Genomic DNA, 15391 nt, shown 5'->3' on the forward strand with positions numbered 1-15391 from the left:
CATTCCCCAAGATATTTAGAATGACTATCTTATTCAACACTTACCAAGTTCTTCCTTGACCTGGATTGGCTTGGTGCAGAAAGAGTGCTTGCCCTGACCAATCACGTTGACAGCACTGACACGGAATTCATAGGTGGAATTCTCTTTGAGACCTCCCTTTGTGAACTTCCTATCCATTAGCGTGTCATCAGTATCGATCTTAGTGAAGTTATCCTTTCCGATCAGACGAGTTTCAAGCACATAACTTGTAACCGCAGAACCACCATCGTACTTAGGTGGTCTCCAGGCCAAACTGATGGAGTCTTTGGTGATTGCTGTGACTTCTAGATCCTCAGGACGCTCAGGAACAGCTAGCATGGAAAAAGGACACAAACATCTCATCAGGCCCAATGGAATAATATAAATAATAGCTGGATATGCTTTTGTTTTGTAACAGCAATAAGAAAGCTGTAGTTCTGGTATTGATATAGGCAGGAACTCACAAATAGGATCTTTGATGAGAACTGGTCGTTGTGATTCAATAAATGGACCCATTCCGATGATATTTTCAGCTGCGATTCTGAAGAAATATCCCTTTCCGTCGATGAGACCCTGGACCACAGCATTGTGCCTGGTGACTGTGTAAGAGACTGCTGTCCAGCCCATGCGGTCAGACTCTCTCTTCTCAATGATGTAGTTGGTGATGGCCGAGCCACCATCGTCTTCAGGTGAGCACCAGGTTAACTTGCAGGAGTCAGTGGTGAGGTTCACACCAGAGAACGGCTGACCAACTGGGCCGGGAACATCTAAGAACCACATATGAAGCAAGTTTTCAATACCATTCAACTCCTATGCCTGTATGCGTAAAGCATCTAAGAGTAGGAGTGTTGATCTAGGATCAGGCCCCCCTCCCTCTTATTCATTATGACCTAAAAGGCCAAACTCATCCTAGATCAGCACTCCTACTCCGAGATGCTTGTACATACTGTACATACTGCCCCAGATATCTCCTGAGATGTACTCAAGTTTACCAATGAGAAGAATAAGTAAAGTTGCTTCTTACCCAACACCTCCACAATGACAGCCTTCTTCCTTTCCCCTCCTTCATTCTTTGCAATAAGGGTGTATATACCCTGGTGATGGCGTCTGCAGTTTTTGATAACCAGAGCAGAGCTGATTGACGTGGTTTCAACCTTAGCCTCTGCTGGTAGAGGCTGGTCGTCTCTGTTCCATGTGATCTCTGGTGCCGGCTTGCCTGACACGTAGGCCAGGAGGCGGATGGTACCACCAGCATGGACTACAATCTTTTCCTTCACTGTGGCATCCAAGTCCACTTCAGGGGCAACTAAAACAACAAGTGTGTCTTAGTTTAAGATAGCAAACACTATCTGCATAGTGCACTATATAGGGAATATATACACAGCCTCTATCATAGACCTAACAAATGGAGAAATTGATAATCATACTGTATATCATAGTTGTCTTGTCTCTTACTTGTTCTGTCCTTGCATTCAATCACTTCGGCCACTTGACCGGGCTCACCGACGCCAGCAGCGTTCACTGCCCTCACTCTGAACTTGTACCTTCCCAGCTCTTTCAGTCCAGACACAACAAACTTAGTGCCTCGAATCTCCTTGTCTTTAGCCTGAAGAAGGGAAAACAAAAGTATTTCAAACATTCAGATACACTTAATTTTATGTTATTTAAATTAATTTACCAGGTTGTCCCATTAAGATCAAAAGCGTTTCTGAAAGAATACATTTGAGAAATAATTTGAGTAAAGGTAATTACCTTTTCCCATCCGTCTTTTATCACTACTACTTCTTCTTCTTCTTCTGATTCTAATATTTCATTTCCATCTTCGTCGAATATGATTTTCTTAACCTTTTTCTCTTTTACTACTACTTTGTCTGCTTCCGCTGCCTTCTGTTTTTCAATTTCTGCTTCTTTTTCCTCGTTTATGTATTCAACAAAGTAACCAGTGACCTTAGATCCACCATCAATCAAAGGTGGGATCCATTCCAGATCCACTGTTGACTTGGTCCAGTCTGTCACTTTGGGGGTTGGGGGACCGGGGAGAGCTACACACAAACAAGATGACATTTACAATGTCAGAAGGCAAAACAATAGAAACAACATAGCTATATAACAAATAGAAAATAGAAAAATAACACTCCCCATGTAAGAAAAACTGTATTTATGCATCTTAAAATGTCACCATATTCCCTATATAGTGCACTACTTTTGACCAGGGCCCTATAGTGCACTAAATAGGCCGGAAATAGGGTGCCATTTGGGACGCTCACTATATATGTTAACTTACTAATAGGGTCTCTTGAAAGAACTGGATCCGATGGGACACTAGGAAGTCCCATGCCAGCTGCGTTGATTGCGGTCACACGGAACTGGTAGATTGCTCCTTCCTGCAGACCAGTGATCTCATACTCCTGACCCAGGGGCATGACCCTGATGGGTGCGCGGTTCACTTTGGTCCAGCGCTTAGCCGTGGTCTCTTTACGCTCCAGCCAGTAACCACTAACTGGAGATCCACCGTCGTATTTTGGCTCGTCCCAGACGATCACCATTGACTCAAGAGTCACGTCTTCCACTATGGGCTTCTCAACTTGGCCAGGGACAGCTGTTTAGAGGAACAATAAAACAATTGGTTAGAAGAAATATATCCACGGTGACATTGACTTAAAAAGTGCTGATAATACAATAGTACATTCAACATACTGAAGAGATTCCTTGCTTTCTCAGGTTCGCTGTACAGCGGTGGTCCAACTCCATATTTGTTCTGAGCCATGACACGGAACTCATACTCATGGCCCTCAGTCAGCCTCTGAACTGTATAGAGGCCTTCTTTGGGGTCGTCGGAAACGTGCACCCATGACTTTCTGTTTTCCTCACGCTTCTCAATGACGTAGTTTGTAACCTTGGAGCCACCATCATCTCTAGGTGGTTTCCATGCAAGTGTTATCCTCTCGGCAAACACCTCTTTGAATTCGATTGGCCCGACAGGTACGCCAGGTCGTCCTGAGTTGAGGAAGAAAAGGAGCCAATGGTGTCATATTACAACACAATCAAGCGGACTAACCAAACAGAAAGAATGAAAGAAAGAAAGAAAGAAAGAAAGAAAGAAAGAAAGAAAGAAAGAAAGAAAGAAAGAAAGAAAGAAAGAAAGAAAGAAAGAAAGAAAGAAAGAAAGAAAGAAAGAAAGAAAGAAAGAAAGAAAGAAAGAAAGAAAGAAAGAAAGAAAGAAAGAAAGAAAGAAAGAAATTCAAAGAGAGATTCCTCACCTAGGACAGTGAGTTTGATTTCCTTAGAGGATTTGCCCAGACTGTTGCTAGCAGTGATAGTGTACAGGGAGCTGTCGTCTCTCTTGGACTGCTGGATCAGCAGCGTACATTTGTTATCAACGACCAGCTTGTTGACATGCTGATCATATTGCACTACAGCCTTGTCTTCAGGCTTGGCAATGGGAGCCTTCTGCCATACGAGGGAGGGGAATGGACAGCCATGGATCCTAGCCACAATATGGACGTCTAGTCCCTCTTCACCTTCCATCTGTTCCTTCAGTTCAATGGTAGGAGCACCTAAACAATAGAGGATGGAGTCAGTACAAATCAATCAAAGTTTCTATTTTCATAACAAAAAACAAATGAAAATGGGTCTAATTTAGAAGCATTTACAATAGCATACATGTGCTGTCACCCTGAGGAACGCACTTTGCCCCGAAATGTTGGTGTTTTATACCCATTAAATCTGAGCATATTTTATGCTTTCTATATTTAACTTTCACACTTTTTCTTAACTGTGCTTTTCACTCACATGTCTGGTCCTTAATAATGATTGGTCCAGCGGTAGCAGATGGTCTGCTTGGGCCGGCCTCGTTCACAGCCTTGACGCGGAACTCATACTCTCCACCATTTTTAAGATCTTCAATGATGAAGATGGTTTCCTCAACATTACGCTTGTTACACTGCTTCCACGTCTCTTTCTCCGGGCCGCTGGTGTCCCAGCTCAGACGCTCAATGATATAGTGCGTCACAGGAGAACCACCGTTGTTCTTAGGTGGCACCCATGTCAGGGTCACTGTATCCTTGGTTACCAGATTGACCTTGACGTGGGTTGGGGGATCAGGTATGTCTGAAAATGGGAATAAAGAATGAATTTATTAGTAAGGTGTACACTGTGTAACCTACATTTCACAAACTTTAATGTGTACATATCCACATGAAAAAAAGGTAGGACTGGTGTGTAAACGGCTAGTTCAGAGCTTCTGCTCTTTTCTATAACCTACAGAAAAGGCTGATTAAATCATGTAGTATTTACTATAATTAAAAAGGTGTAGTGTTTTTGCAGACTGTAGTGTTATTGCGGACATTGCTGTAGTATTTACTACAGTGTTTTTTTTGCGGATAATCTGTAGTATTTACTATAGTATTGTTGGATTCTAGCTTGAAATATACTTATTCATGTTACCATACTATAACTTATTAATTACTTTACATGTATAATGAATGTATATGTTGGGGTCAATGTAGGGTGGATAAGAACTAGGTGTATGGAAAGTTACTGAGTGAGGAAGGGGGAGTGCAGAAGGTTTACATTCTGTCAAAACATGGTATTGTTAAATCTCATTTCTCCTAAGGAGGGAGGCAAAGGTCAACAGTCTAGTTTCAGTCACTGATAAGGTAGAACAGTCGTGGATTAGGGAGGAGCAAGGAATTCGGCCCGAGGTCCGATCAGATGAAGTCAGAAGGAACAGTCCTATCCCACACACATATATTTCCACGCTCACGAAGGTTCTAGCAGGAGGCGGGGCAATGACTACACCAGTGAGAGGAACTAATTATGTTCCTGACTAGCAACAGAGATGTATTGGCTATCTAGATGTGCAAGGAGTTGACTCCTCCTATAAATATATGTGCTTGTGTAAACATGTCTTTGTCTTTGCAGCTGTTTGACCCAGTGGGGGAATAAACTTGGTTTGAGCTTTTCCTAGTCATCTGTTTGAGTTTTTACTCTGTTTGTTTAGAACCTAACAGTATTCTACAGTATACTACAACATTCTATAATAAGTACTACACATGATCGTGGGATACTACAGTGTGTATTATAGTATTATACATTTTACTGCAGTTTACTATAGAATTGTATAGTAAGTACTGTAGTATTCTATAGTAAACTGTAGTATTTGTTCATGTGGGTATTACTCATTACTACTCTATATATGCCATTTAGCAGACACTTTTATTCCAAAGTGACTTACATTAGTACTATTATGAGTACATATTTATTTGTTAGTAATTAATTAGTGACTTACAGATGGGGTCTCTTGCCCTAGCAGGCTCAGTGGTCTCAGTGAAAGGTCCCATTCCCAGACGGTTCTCTGCCCGCACACGGAACACATACTCCTGTCCCTCCAGGAGTCCCTCCACAACATAGGCCTGGCTGAAACAGCACTGGTTTACGATGGTCCAGGCCTTTCCTGTCACATTCTTCTTCTCAATGAAGTAACTCTTGATCCTCTCACCACCATCATTAGTAGGCAGTTTCCAGATCAGCCTCATGGTAGCTCTGGTGATGTCGGTCACTTTGAACTCTCTAGGAGCACCAGGCACGTCTGTAAACGGATGTCAAACAGATGTTAATATGTCTTATATGGGAAGTGTTGGGTTTCTCACAAATGTTTTATGCCCTAAAAAAGAATGTACTTTTTGATATGAGCCTCCTTTTTGTATTTTTCCTGGTTGTGCAGGTATCTATCCTTTCCATCATTAATTGCTTTTATACTGCACTTACCGAGAACATTGACTCTGACGTTGACATGTTTCTGTCCAGCCTTGTTCTTGGCTGTGATGGTGTATCTTCCAGAGTGGGTCCTCAAGCACACAGGTACAGTGATGTTCGAGGTAGTATCAGTAGATTCAATCTAAACAAAGGAAATGAACTCATTAGTCCTGGTAAGAAAGAACAAATCAGGACATTTATACATCATGGTCAGACAATGTGATTATTTTACTACTTATAACAAGGGTTATGTGTTACATCCTTTCACCTTGATGCATGGTAGCTGTACTATGCCTTATAACAAGGGTTATGTGTTACATCCTTTCACCTTGATGCATGGTAGCTGTACTATGCCTTATAACAAGGGTTATGTGTTACATCCTTTCACCTTGATGCATGGTAGCTGTACTATGCCTTATAACAAGGGTTATGTGTTACAACCTCTCTGCTTGATGCATGGTAGCTGTATCTGTACTATGCATGTCAATCTCTCCTGGCTCAAAGTGGAGGAGAGATTGACTTCATCATTACTTGTATTTGTGAGAGGTATTGACATGTTGAATGCACTAAGCTGTCGGTTTGACCTACTGGCACACAGCTCGGACACCCATGCATACCCAACAAGACATGCCACCAGAGGTCTCTTCACAGTCCCCAAGTCCAGAACAGACTATGGGAGGCGAACAGTACTACATAGACACATGACTACATGGAACTCTATTCCACATCAAGTAACTGATGCAAGCCGTAGAATCAAATAAAACAAAAATATATAAAAATACACCTTATGGAACAGCGGTGACTGTGAAGAGACACAAACATAGGCACAGACACATGCATACACACAATCGATAACATACGCACTATACACACACATACACATGGATTTTGTGTTGTAGATATGTGGTAGTAGAGTAGTGGCCTGAGGGCACACACTTAATGTGTTGTGAAATCTGTTGTGAATGTATTGTAATGTTTTTAAAATTGTATAACTGCCTTAATTTTGCTGGATCCCAGGAAGAGTAGCTGCTGCCTCCATAATAAATACAAATGCCTTACCTCTGAATCAACTGGAAGGACATGAAGGCGATTCTTCTTGTGGGTCTTTGCTGGTCCAGTGTATTCCCAGGTCACCTTAGGAACGGGACGCCCTTTGATGGTGGCAGGGATTCTGAAGGCATGACCAGCCCGGACGCAGAGCAAATCTTCCACAATGCAATCAATAAGGATCTTCGGCTCCACTGTGACATAAAAAGGCATCATTAAAACAAAGAACAACAATAAACTTGTGACTACTGGTTAAAGGAATACTTCACTCAAAAACTATATTTTAGTATTTTCTCCATCAATCCACTGTTAAAACACTCCCCAAATGTATGTCTAGGAAGATTTTTGCTCTACTAAAAGTGCTTTATCTTGAAAACTTGACTGCTAACATGCATAAAAACATACCTTTTAAAATTGATAAATAAGTAGGTCTAATTACCATGTACGTCCTCAATTAGGACTTCAGTCTTGGGACTTGGGTCAGACTCGCCGATGTCATTGACAGCTGTGACTCTGAACTTGTAGTGTTTCAGCTCTTTGAGACTTGGGACAGTGATCTCTGTGGTTTCATGCAGAGTCTCTAGATCGGTGATCCTGTTCCAGATAGAGCTGCCTTCATCCTGGATCTCAACAATGTAACCCTTGATGGGGCTTCCCCCGTCTTTCTCAGGTGGAGACCATGTAAGGCTGACACTGTGCTTGGTTTTGTCTGCAACCTCTGGTGGTGCTGGCATGCCAGGTTTCACTGTGGGGCACAGAGGGAAAACATCAAGGTCACCATCTCTGGTCATTACATGGTATTCCTGTGTCTCTCAATAGGGCACATACTGACATTCTTCCATACAATTTCCAAAGCAGCTAAATGAATAGTAATGTTATTTTTATTTCTATAAATATACATAGTATAACCTGTAGAAAAAGTGAAAATGGTCCTTACTAAGAGGGTCCACCGCGTATGCAGGATCGGAAGGTCCACTGGGGGGTCCAATACCGGCAATATTGACAGCCATGACACGGAACTCATATGCAGACCCCTCAATCATACGAACGACCAGGAACTCCCAGCCTTTAGGGCCGCGCTTGGTCACTGGGGCCTTATTCACCCGGGCCCAATAAGACGAACCTTTCTCCCTCTTCTCCAGCCAGTAGCCAGAGATAGTGGATCCACCGTTGTCTCGTGGAGGGTCCCATGTCACAAGCATGGAGGACCTGGTATGCTCTGCGATCTTTGGTTTCTCTGGAGGACCAGGGAGTCCGTACAGATCCTTGATGATGACTGCCTCTGTCTCGCAGGCATCACTCTGTCCATACTTGTTCTCTGCTCTCACTCTGAACTGGTACTGGCTACCGTTTTCCAGATTCCAAACCTTTGAGAAGACATTTGGGAACATTTAGTAAATTATTAAACGATTCAATTAAGTCCACTATAAGCATTCATGGTACTGTCTCAACCTATTACAATCTTTGTTGTTTTGTTTGATAAGACCGTCTGGGGCGGCAGGTAGCTTAGTGGGTAAGAGCGTTGTGCCAGTAACCGAAAGGTCGCTGGTTCTAATCCCCGAGCCGACTAGGTGAAAAATCTGTCGCTGTGCCCTTAAGCAAGGCACTTAACCCTAATTGCTCCTGTAAGTCGCTCTGGATAAGAGCGTCTGCTAAATGACTAAAATGTAAATGTAAATGTAAATGACTAAAATGTAAAATGTAAATGTTTGATATATAGAGAGACATAGCATATTATAAGACATTATAAAGGCCCATACATTAGAGGTCTTCACAAGCACCAAAAAGTTGAAAATAGACTGGAGCATTCCTACCCCGACCTTACCTGAATAAATAAATTTTTTAAAGATATAGACCTGGTCCGAACAAACCCAAGGACAACCAGACCCATCCCCGTATAGACCCTGTCGGGTCCGGTCAGATCCAAGTGAGGGAAGCAGCAGAAAATAATTGTTTTAGCTACGTTATTAACCAGAGCTGTTAATGCGCGAGGGATAGAGAAACAGAGCCGGTCTCGGGTATTCGGGTACAGGTGGACCTGTGAAGACCTCTACCATACATGCTTATGACCTGCTATGAAGCATTATACCGGCGGATTTTAACTAAAGTGTTACCAAGCTTTGTATTCAATCTGTTTCATGTTTTCACATGTATACTGACCCCGAGTCGTTTCTCAATGATGCTGTTGGTGATCACCGTCCATACAGGAATGGGTCTAGGCTCAGTTTTAGGCTTAGGCTCCTCATCCTCAGAATCCTCATATTCTTCTTCAGGTTCCTCCTCAGGAAGAATGTCCAGCTTCTCAACAATGTAGTTAGTGAGCTCACTTCCTCCGTCATCCTCTGGGGCGTCCCAGGTCAGCTTGCAGGACTCAGCCTTGATGTTACCAATATTCACATTCCTTGGTGGCAGAGGACGGTCTGTGAACAAGATAGAGGATAAATATTGTTACCCTCATAATGACAACGCAACAATTCAATGAAAAAAAGGTCAGGCTACAGTAGACAGACAAAAATATATTCCTTTTGCTAATTTGTATGGATCTATTCTTGCAGAAAAGTGAGCTAATGGCTTTGACTTTACTGATTCATACTTACAGTGTCCAGAAAATGAAGAAAAGCAAACGATATACATAATATCAGGCCACTTACCTAACACATTAACCTTGATGGTGTGACTAGCTGACCCAAGACGGTTGGAGGCAGTCACTGTAAAGATGCCTTTGTCCAATCTGGCTGCTGCAGGGATACTGAGCTTGGTGTTGGACTGGACTCTGTTGACCTCCTTGGTATCCATCAACAGAGTCTCAGTGGGCTCTGCAATAATCACTTCATCCTTCAACCATTCAACCTTGGGCATTGGAAGACCAGTCACCTCAGCAGGGATTTCAATAGGCTCTCCCTTCTTGACGGTGATGGCATCTCCCTTGAAGGTCTTCAACATCCTCACAGTAGGAGGAACTGAAATAGAAGGAGAAACTCAGTGACAAGTTTATTCAATTCAATTCAGTCCAATTCAATTCAGTCCAATTCAAATCAACATGTTTACAATTTTAGCATATAGGACAAACACCAAGACCATAGAACTAGGAGGACTAACCTTCATCATCTTGAATGACAATGGTGAGTGGAATTCCAGGTTCACTTGGTCCAATCAAATTGACAGCCTTGACACGGAACTCATACATAAACAGCTCCTCAAGGTTCTCGACGGTCATGAAGAGGTCCTTGCACATCTCTGTGTTACAAGGCTCAAATGCTGGGGCGTCGTGCTTCTTCTTCTCAACAAAGTAGCCCACGATTGGGCTGCCTCCATCGTTGCGGGGAGGTCTCCAGGCAAGGCTGATGGAAGTCTTTGTCCTCTCAGTGTAGTGGAACCTCTCAGGCGAAGTTGGTGGAGCTTCAATTAAAATATAGAGTGATTAACCTCTATTAATGATCTGACCTGCACAGAAAAACATTTGCATGATTCAACAAAATGTAGACATTACCTTTTGGATCCACTGCAGCAATAGGGCCCAGATCAACAGGAGGGCCACAGCCAAACTTGTTCTTCGCCACGACCCGGAAGATGTACTCCTGTCCTTCAACAATACCCACAATCTCACATTTAGATGAGGGTGTCTCGATGGGCTGTCTCCACGTGTGCATCTTGGGATCCCTTCTCTCAATAATGAAGCCGGTCAGATCACTGCCACCGTCGTCATCAGGATCGGACCAGTTCAGAATCATCAGCTTCCTGGTTACCACCACAGGTTTCAGGTCCAGCACAGGCCCGGGAACATCTGACAGAGGACAGGTCAAAGTGTTACATCCAAGTACAACAATATGTGAGTAAGTAAGTAGGTAGCCTTGTCCGAGCCAGAATGGCCCATAGGTTAGGAACCTATCTCCTGTATCTATACAATGAGGCAGCTTGAAGTACACCCCTGGAAAGGGTGCTAGTCTATCGCAGGTCAACAACATTTAAGGCCACATTATTATTCTTTGGATAGTCCACAATATATGTTTTTGTAGATGTTCTATTAACTATTAACAAACAAACTATTCACTAACCCTAATCCTAGCTTTACATCATCAAAGTACAACCAAATGTGAAATATTCCCAAAACGGCATACTGTGATATCATAGCTAATACAAAATCCATCAAAATACTTACCCATGACATCAACCCTTGTCCATGTAGACTTGATTCCGCTGCTATTCCTGGCACTGATCTGGTATTTGCCAGGATCCTTTCTCGTGGCGGCCTTGATACTGAGAATGCTTTCCTTTCCAACATTTTCTATCTGGACGTGGTCTTTGTCAGGTGGACCGTCATCTTTGGTCCATTTGATGTCTGGAGGAGGTCTACCAGTGACCAGGGCAGGCAGAATCAGTGGTTCCCCAGCTCTGATCATTACGCCGTTCCTCACAGTGAGATCCAGCTCTACAACTGGAGCCTCTGTAGTCACAATCAACATTAATTGACGTTAGCTGTGTTTTAATAATAATAATGCAGAAGACTTATATAGCACTTTCAAAGACCCAAAGACACTTGAATATCCATGGAGGCTAATGAAGGAAGAATGACAATAGTAATGGCTGGAATGTAATGAAAGGAACAGTGGTATTTGATACTATTCCATTCATTTCGTTCCTGCCATTTCAATGAGCCTGTCCTCAATGTGACACAAGCCTCCACTGTTGTTAATGTATTAAGCATACATTTGTTGTCATTGTTTTGAGTAAGCTTTCTGATTACTAGTTACTGTACCTTTAGGATCTCTGACAAAGACTGATTCAGTCAAGCCAGGAGTTCCTTCACCGGCTCCATTGACTGCGATCACACGGACCAGGTACTTGGCTCCTTCTCTGACTCCATACACAGTGAAGGCCCGGGTCTTCCAGGGTCTCTCTGTGGAGCGGGACCAGTCATTGGTGCCTGCTAGGGTCTTGTCAACATGGTATCCAAGGATGTCTCCACCTCCGTTGGAGGCAGGAGGATCCCATTCCACGTCGATGGAAGACTCAGTGGTGTCAAGGATTCTTGGGAACGGTGGCCCAGGTGGCACTATGAGACAAACACATCAACGATGACATATTGTATTTGATCATTGTTAGACAATGAAACGTAATCATAATGAATCATTGTGTTGTATTATATTGTATTGATTTGGTGTATTTTGTATGCTTAACCTCACAAAATGAATTTCCATGCAAATGGACAATAAAATGTATCGTATCATAATCTTGTTGACTTACAGATTGGATCCTGGCATGTCATGGGATCAGATGGGATGCTGAACTTCCCAGGCCCAGCTTGGTTCTCAGCAGCCACCCTGAAGATGTATGTCAGACCCTCCAGTAGGCCTTCCACGTTAATTTCCGTATCCTCCAAAATGACCCGATTGACTCTGGTCCAGTGGGTGCTGTTGATCTCACGACGCTCCACCCAGTAACCCAGGATGGGACTGCCCATGTCGTTTGGCGCCTCCCAGGTAACCAGCATGGAGTTGGCTGTGATGCCGTCAATCTCAGGCTTCTCTGGAGCCTCTGGTGGGTCTAGAATAAGAAATGAACATTACAGGTGTAAGAACAAAGTACAATCACAACTAACCCAGATAGGGCTGTGGCGGTCACGACATTTCGTCAGCCGGTGATTGTGTAGCAAATAACTGTCGGTCTCACGGTAATTGACCGTTAATTAACATAAACATATTTAGCATCTCCTGGCTTCCACACATAGCCTACAATCCACGGATGCAGACCATTGGAATATCTACATTTTAAAAAGTCTAATAAATCCATGTAATATAGCTTACACCTCCATTATCAAACAGACATTTGCATCCTGTAGCACTAACTCCAAAAAGTTTTGGAGCACTGTAAAGTCCATGGAGAATAAGAGCACCTCCTCCCAGCTACCCACTGCACTGAGGCTAGGAAACACTGTCAGCACTAATAAATCTACGATAATCGAGAATTTCAATAAGCATTTTGCTACGGCTGGCCATGCTTTCCACCTGGCTACCCCTACCCCGGCCACCAGCTCTGCACCCTCCGCTGCAACTTTCCCATTTGACTCTGTCAATCACCGCATTCTTAGTGGCAGACTAAATAGCCTTGGTTTCTCAAATGACTGCCTCGCCTGGTTCACCAACTACTTCTCAGATAGAGTTCAATGTGTCAAATCGGAGGGCCTGTTGTCTGGACCCCTGGCAGTCTCTATGGAGGTGCCACAGGGTTCAATTCTCGGGCCGACTCTATTCTCTGTGTATATCACTGATGTCGCTCTTGCTGCTGGTGACTCTCAGATCCACCTCTACGCAGACAACACCATTTTGTATACATCTGGCCCTTCATTGGACACTGTGTTAACAAACCTCCAAACGAGCTTCAATGCCATACAACACTCCTTCCGTGGCCTCCAACTGCTCTTAAACGCTAGTAAAACTAAATGCATGCTCTTCAATTGAATGCTGCTTGCACCCGCCCGCCCGACTAGAATCACTACTCTCGGCGGGTCTGACTTAGAATATGTGGACAACTACAAATACCTAGGTGTCTGGTTAGACCGTAAACTCTCCTTCCAGACTCACATTAAACATCTTCAATCCAAAGTTAAATCTAGAATCGGCTTCCTATTTCGCAACAAAGCCTCCACTCATGCTGCTAAACATGCCCTCGTAAAACTGACTATCCTACCGATCCTTGACTTCGGCGATGTCATTTACAAAATAGCCTCCAACACTCTACTCAGCAAATTGGATGTAGTCTATCACAGTGCCATCCGTTTTGTCACCAAAGCCCCATATACTACCCACCATTGTGACCTGTACGCTCTCGTTGGCTGGCCCTCACTACATATTCGTCGCCAAACCCACTGGCTCCAGGTCATCTATAAATCACTTCTAGGCAAATCCCCGCCTTATCTTAGATCATTGGTCACCATAGCAACACCCACCCGTAGTATGCGTTCCAGCAGGTATATCTCACTGGTCATCCCCAAAGCCAACACCTCCTTTGGCCGCCATTCCTTCCAGTTCTCTGCTTTAAATGACTGGAACGAACTGCAAAAATCTCTGAAGCTGGAGACTCTTATCTCCCTCACTAACTTTAAGCATCAGTTGTCAGAGCACCTTACCGATCACTGCACCTGTACACAGCCCATCTGTAATTAGCCCACCCAACTACCTCATCCCCATATTGTTATTTACATTGTTATTTATTTTGCTCATTTGCACCCCAGTATCTCTATTTGCACATCATCTTCTGCACATCTATCACTCCAGTGTTAATACTAAATTGTAATTATTTTGCACTATGGCCTATTTATTGCCTTACCTCCATAACTTACTACATTTGCACACACTGTATATAGATTTTCTATTGTGTTATTGACTGTACGTTTTGTTTATTCCATATGTAACTCTGTGTTGCTGTTCTTTTTATCGCACTGCTTTGCTTTATCTTGGCCAGGTCGCAGTTGTAAATGAGAACTTGTTCTCAACTGGCTTACCTGGTTAAATAAAGGTTAAATAAAAAATAAAAAATAAATAAATACATGTATTTATTTTAGACAGGTCTAAAGGAGCATGGTATGAAGAAAATGTAGTCTACTTCAGACTAACATAATAGCATACTCTGAGTTGTCCTTACAGTGGGGAGAACAAGTATTTGATACACTGCCGATTTTGCAGGTGAGAGCCGGAATTCTTACTGGTTGGTAGGTGATCAAATTCTTATGTCATGCAATAAAATGCAAATTAATTACTTAAACATCATACAATGTGATTTTCTGGATTTTTGTTTTAGATTCCGTCTCTCACAGTTGAAGTGTACCTATGATAAATATTACAGACCTCTACATGCTTTGTAAGTAGGAAAACCTGCAAAATCGGCAGTGTATCAAATACTTGTTCTCCCCACTGTATGTTAGGTCCTGATCTGGCTATGCCAAATGGCTGTGGGCTACACTAGTTCATTTAGCAGACAAGATTTTCTTAGAATTCCGTGGCTTTATTTTATAGTATGAAGAATACAATTGAACAAAGCCGAATAACATAGAAAGGATATTTTCTCCAAACGATTTGAGGGAGTGCGCACATACGGCTATTCTGTATTGATCAGTTAACAAAGAAATAGGTATTCCTATATGCTTAATTTAGAGTTATTCATGTAACTTTAGTTGTTCTACAAACGTTGGGCTATATGTTTTGATTTTTAATACATTGTAAAGCTGCATGATACGACTCTAATGATTATTTGAAAAAAGTTGCTTGAAAGGCATGAGCTCTGCTTTGTTTGTTGTGCAGGCTGTACACACTACATCTGTCACTCATTCACAATTTGACAAGCACTTGATAATGCCTAGAATTTCACGGTGGCATCCCCTTCGTGTGGCCATAATGCACCCTAAAAAAGGTTGACCTATTCTATTCTGTGCGAGAAATAAATATTCCAAACATAGTCTGGGACAGTTGTGAGATGCGATAGATCTCAGATTAATACAACCACTAGCATCAAAAAACATTTTTTACGCAATGTGGCTGACGCAACAGATCAGAACGTTTAGCTTAAAATGTTG

General features: G+C 42.7%; 1 protein-coding gene across 1 annotated transcript in view; it reads right to left on the reverse strand.

Moving 5' to 3' along the window:
- LOC121536983 (titin) overlaps nt 1-15391 on the reverse strand; it is a 194042-nt gene that overhangs the window by 71220 nt on the left and 107431 nt on the right. Inside the window, exons 127-147 of the mRNA XM_041844684.2 lie at nt 12067-12366; nt 11579-11875; nt 10982-11266; nt 10313-10606; nt 9922-10221; nt 9474-9782; nt 8983-9242; nt 7760-8189; nt 7262-7567; nt 6835-7016; nt 5788-5917; nt 5309-5608; nt 3811-4128; nt 3279-3575; nt 2716-3015; nt 2303-2617; nt 1771-2060; nt 1474-1624; nt 1043-1324; nt 483-785; nt 45-350 (exon numbers count right to left, since the gene is read on the reverse strand). Coding sequence (XP_041700618.2) covers nt 45-350; nt 483-785; nt 1043-1324; nt 1474-1624; nt 1771-2060; nt 2303-2617; nt 2716-3015; nt 3279-3575; nt 3811-4128; nt 5309-5608; nt 5788-5917; nt 6835-7016; nt 7262-7567; nt 7760-8189; nt 8983-9242; nt 9474-9782; nt 9922-10221; nt 10313-10606; nt 10982-11266; nt 11579-11875; nt 12067-12366 — 5955 coding nt within the window. The remainder of the gene's footprint in view (nt 1-44; nt 351-482; nt 786-1042; nt 1325-1473; nt 1625-1770; nt 2061-2302; nt 2618-2715; nt 3016-3278; nt 3576-3810; nt 4129-5308; nt 5609-5787; nt 5918-6834; nt 7017-7261; nt 7568-7759; nt 8190-8982; nt 9243-9473; nt 9783-9921; nt 10222-10312; nt 10607-10981; nt 11267-11578; nt 11876-12066; nt 12367-15391) is intronic.

This window comes from Coregonus clupeaformis, chromosome 23 (genome assembly GCF_020615455.1).
Source record: "Coregonus clupeaformis isolate EN_2021a chromosome 23, ASM2061545v1, whole genome shotgun sequence".
Lineage (NCBI taxonomy): Eukaryota > Metazoa > Chordata > Actinopteri > Salmoniformes > Salmonidae > Coregonus > Coregonus clupeaformis.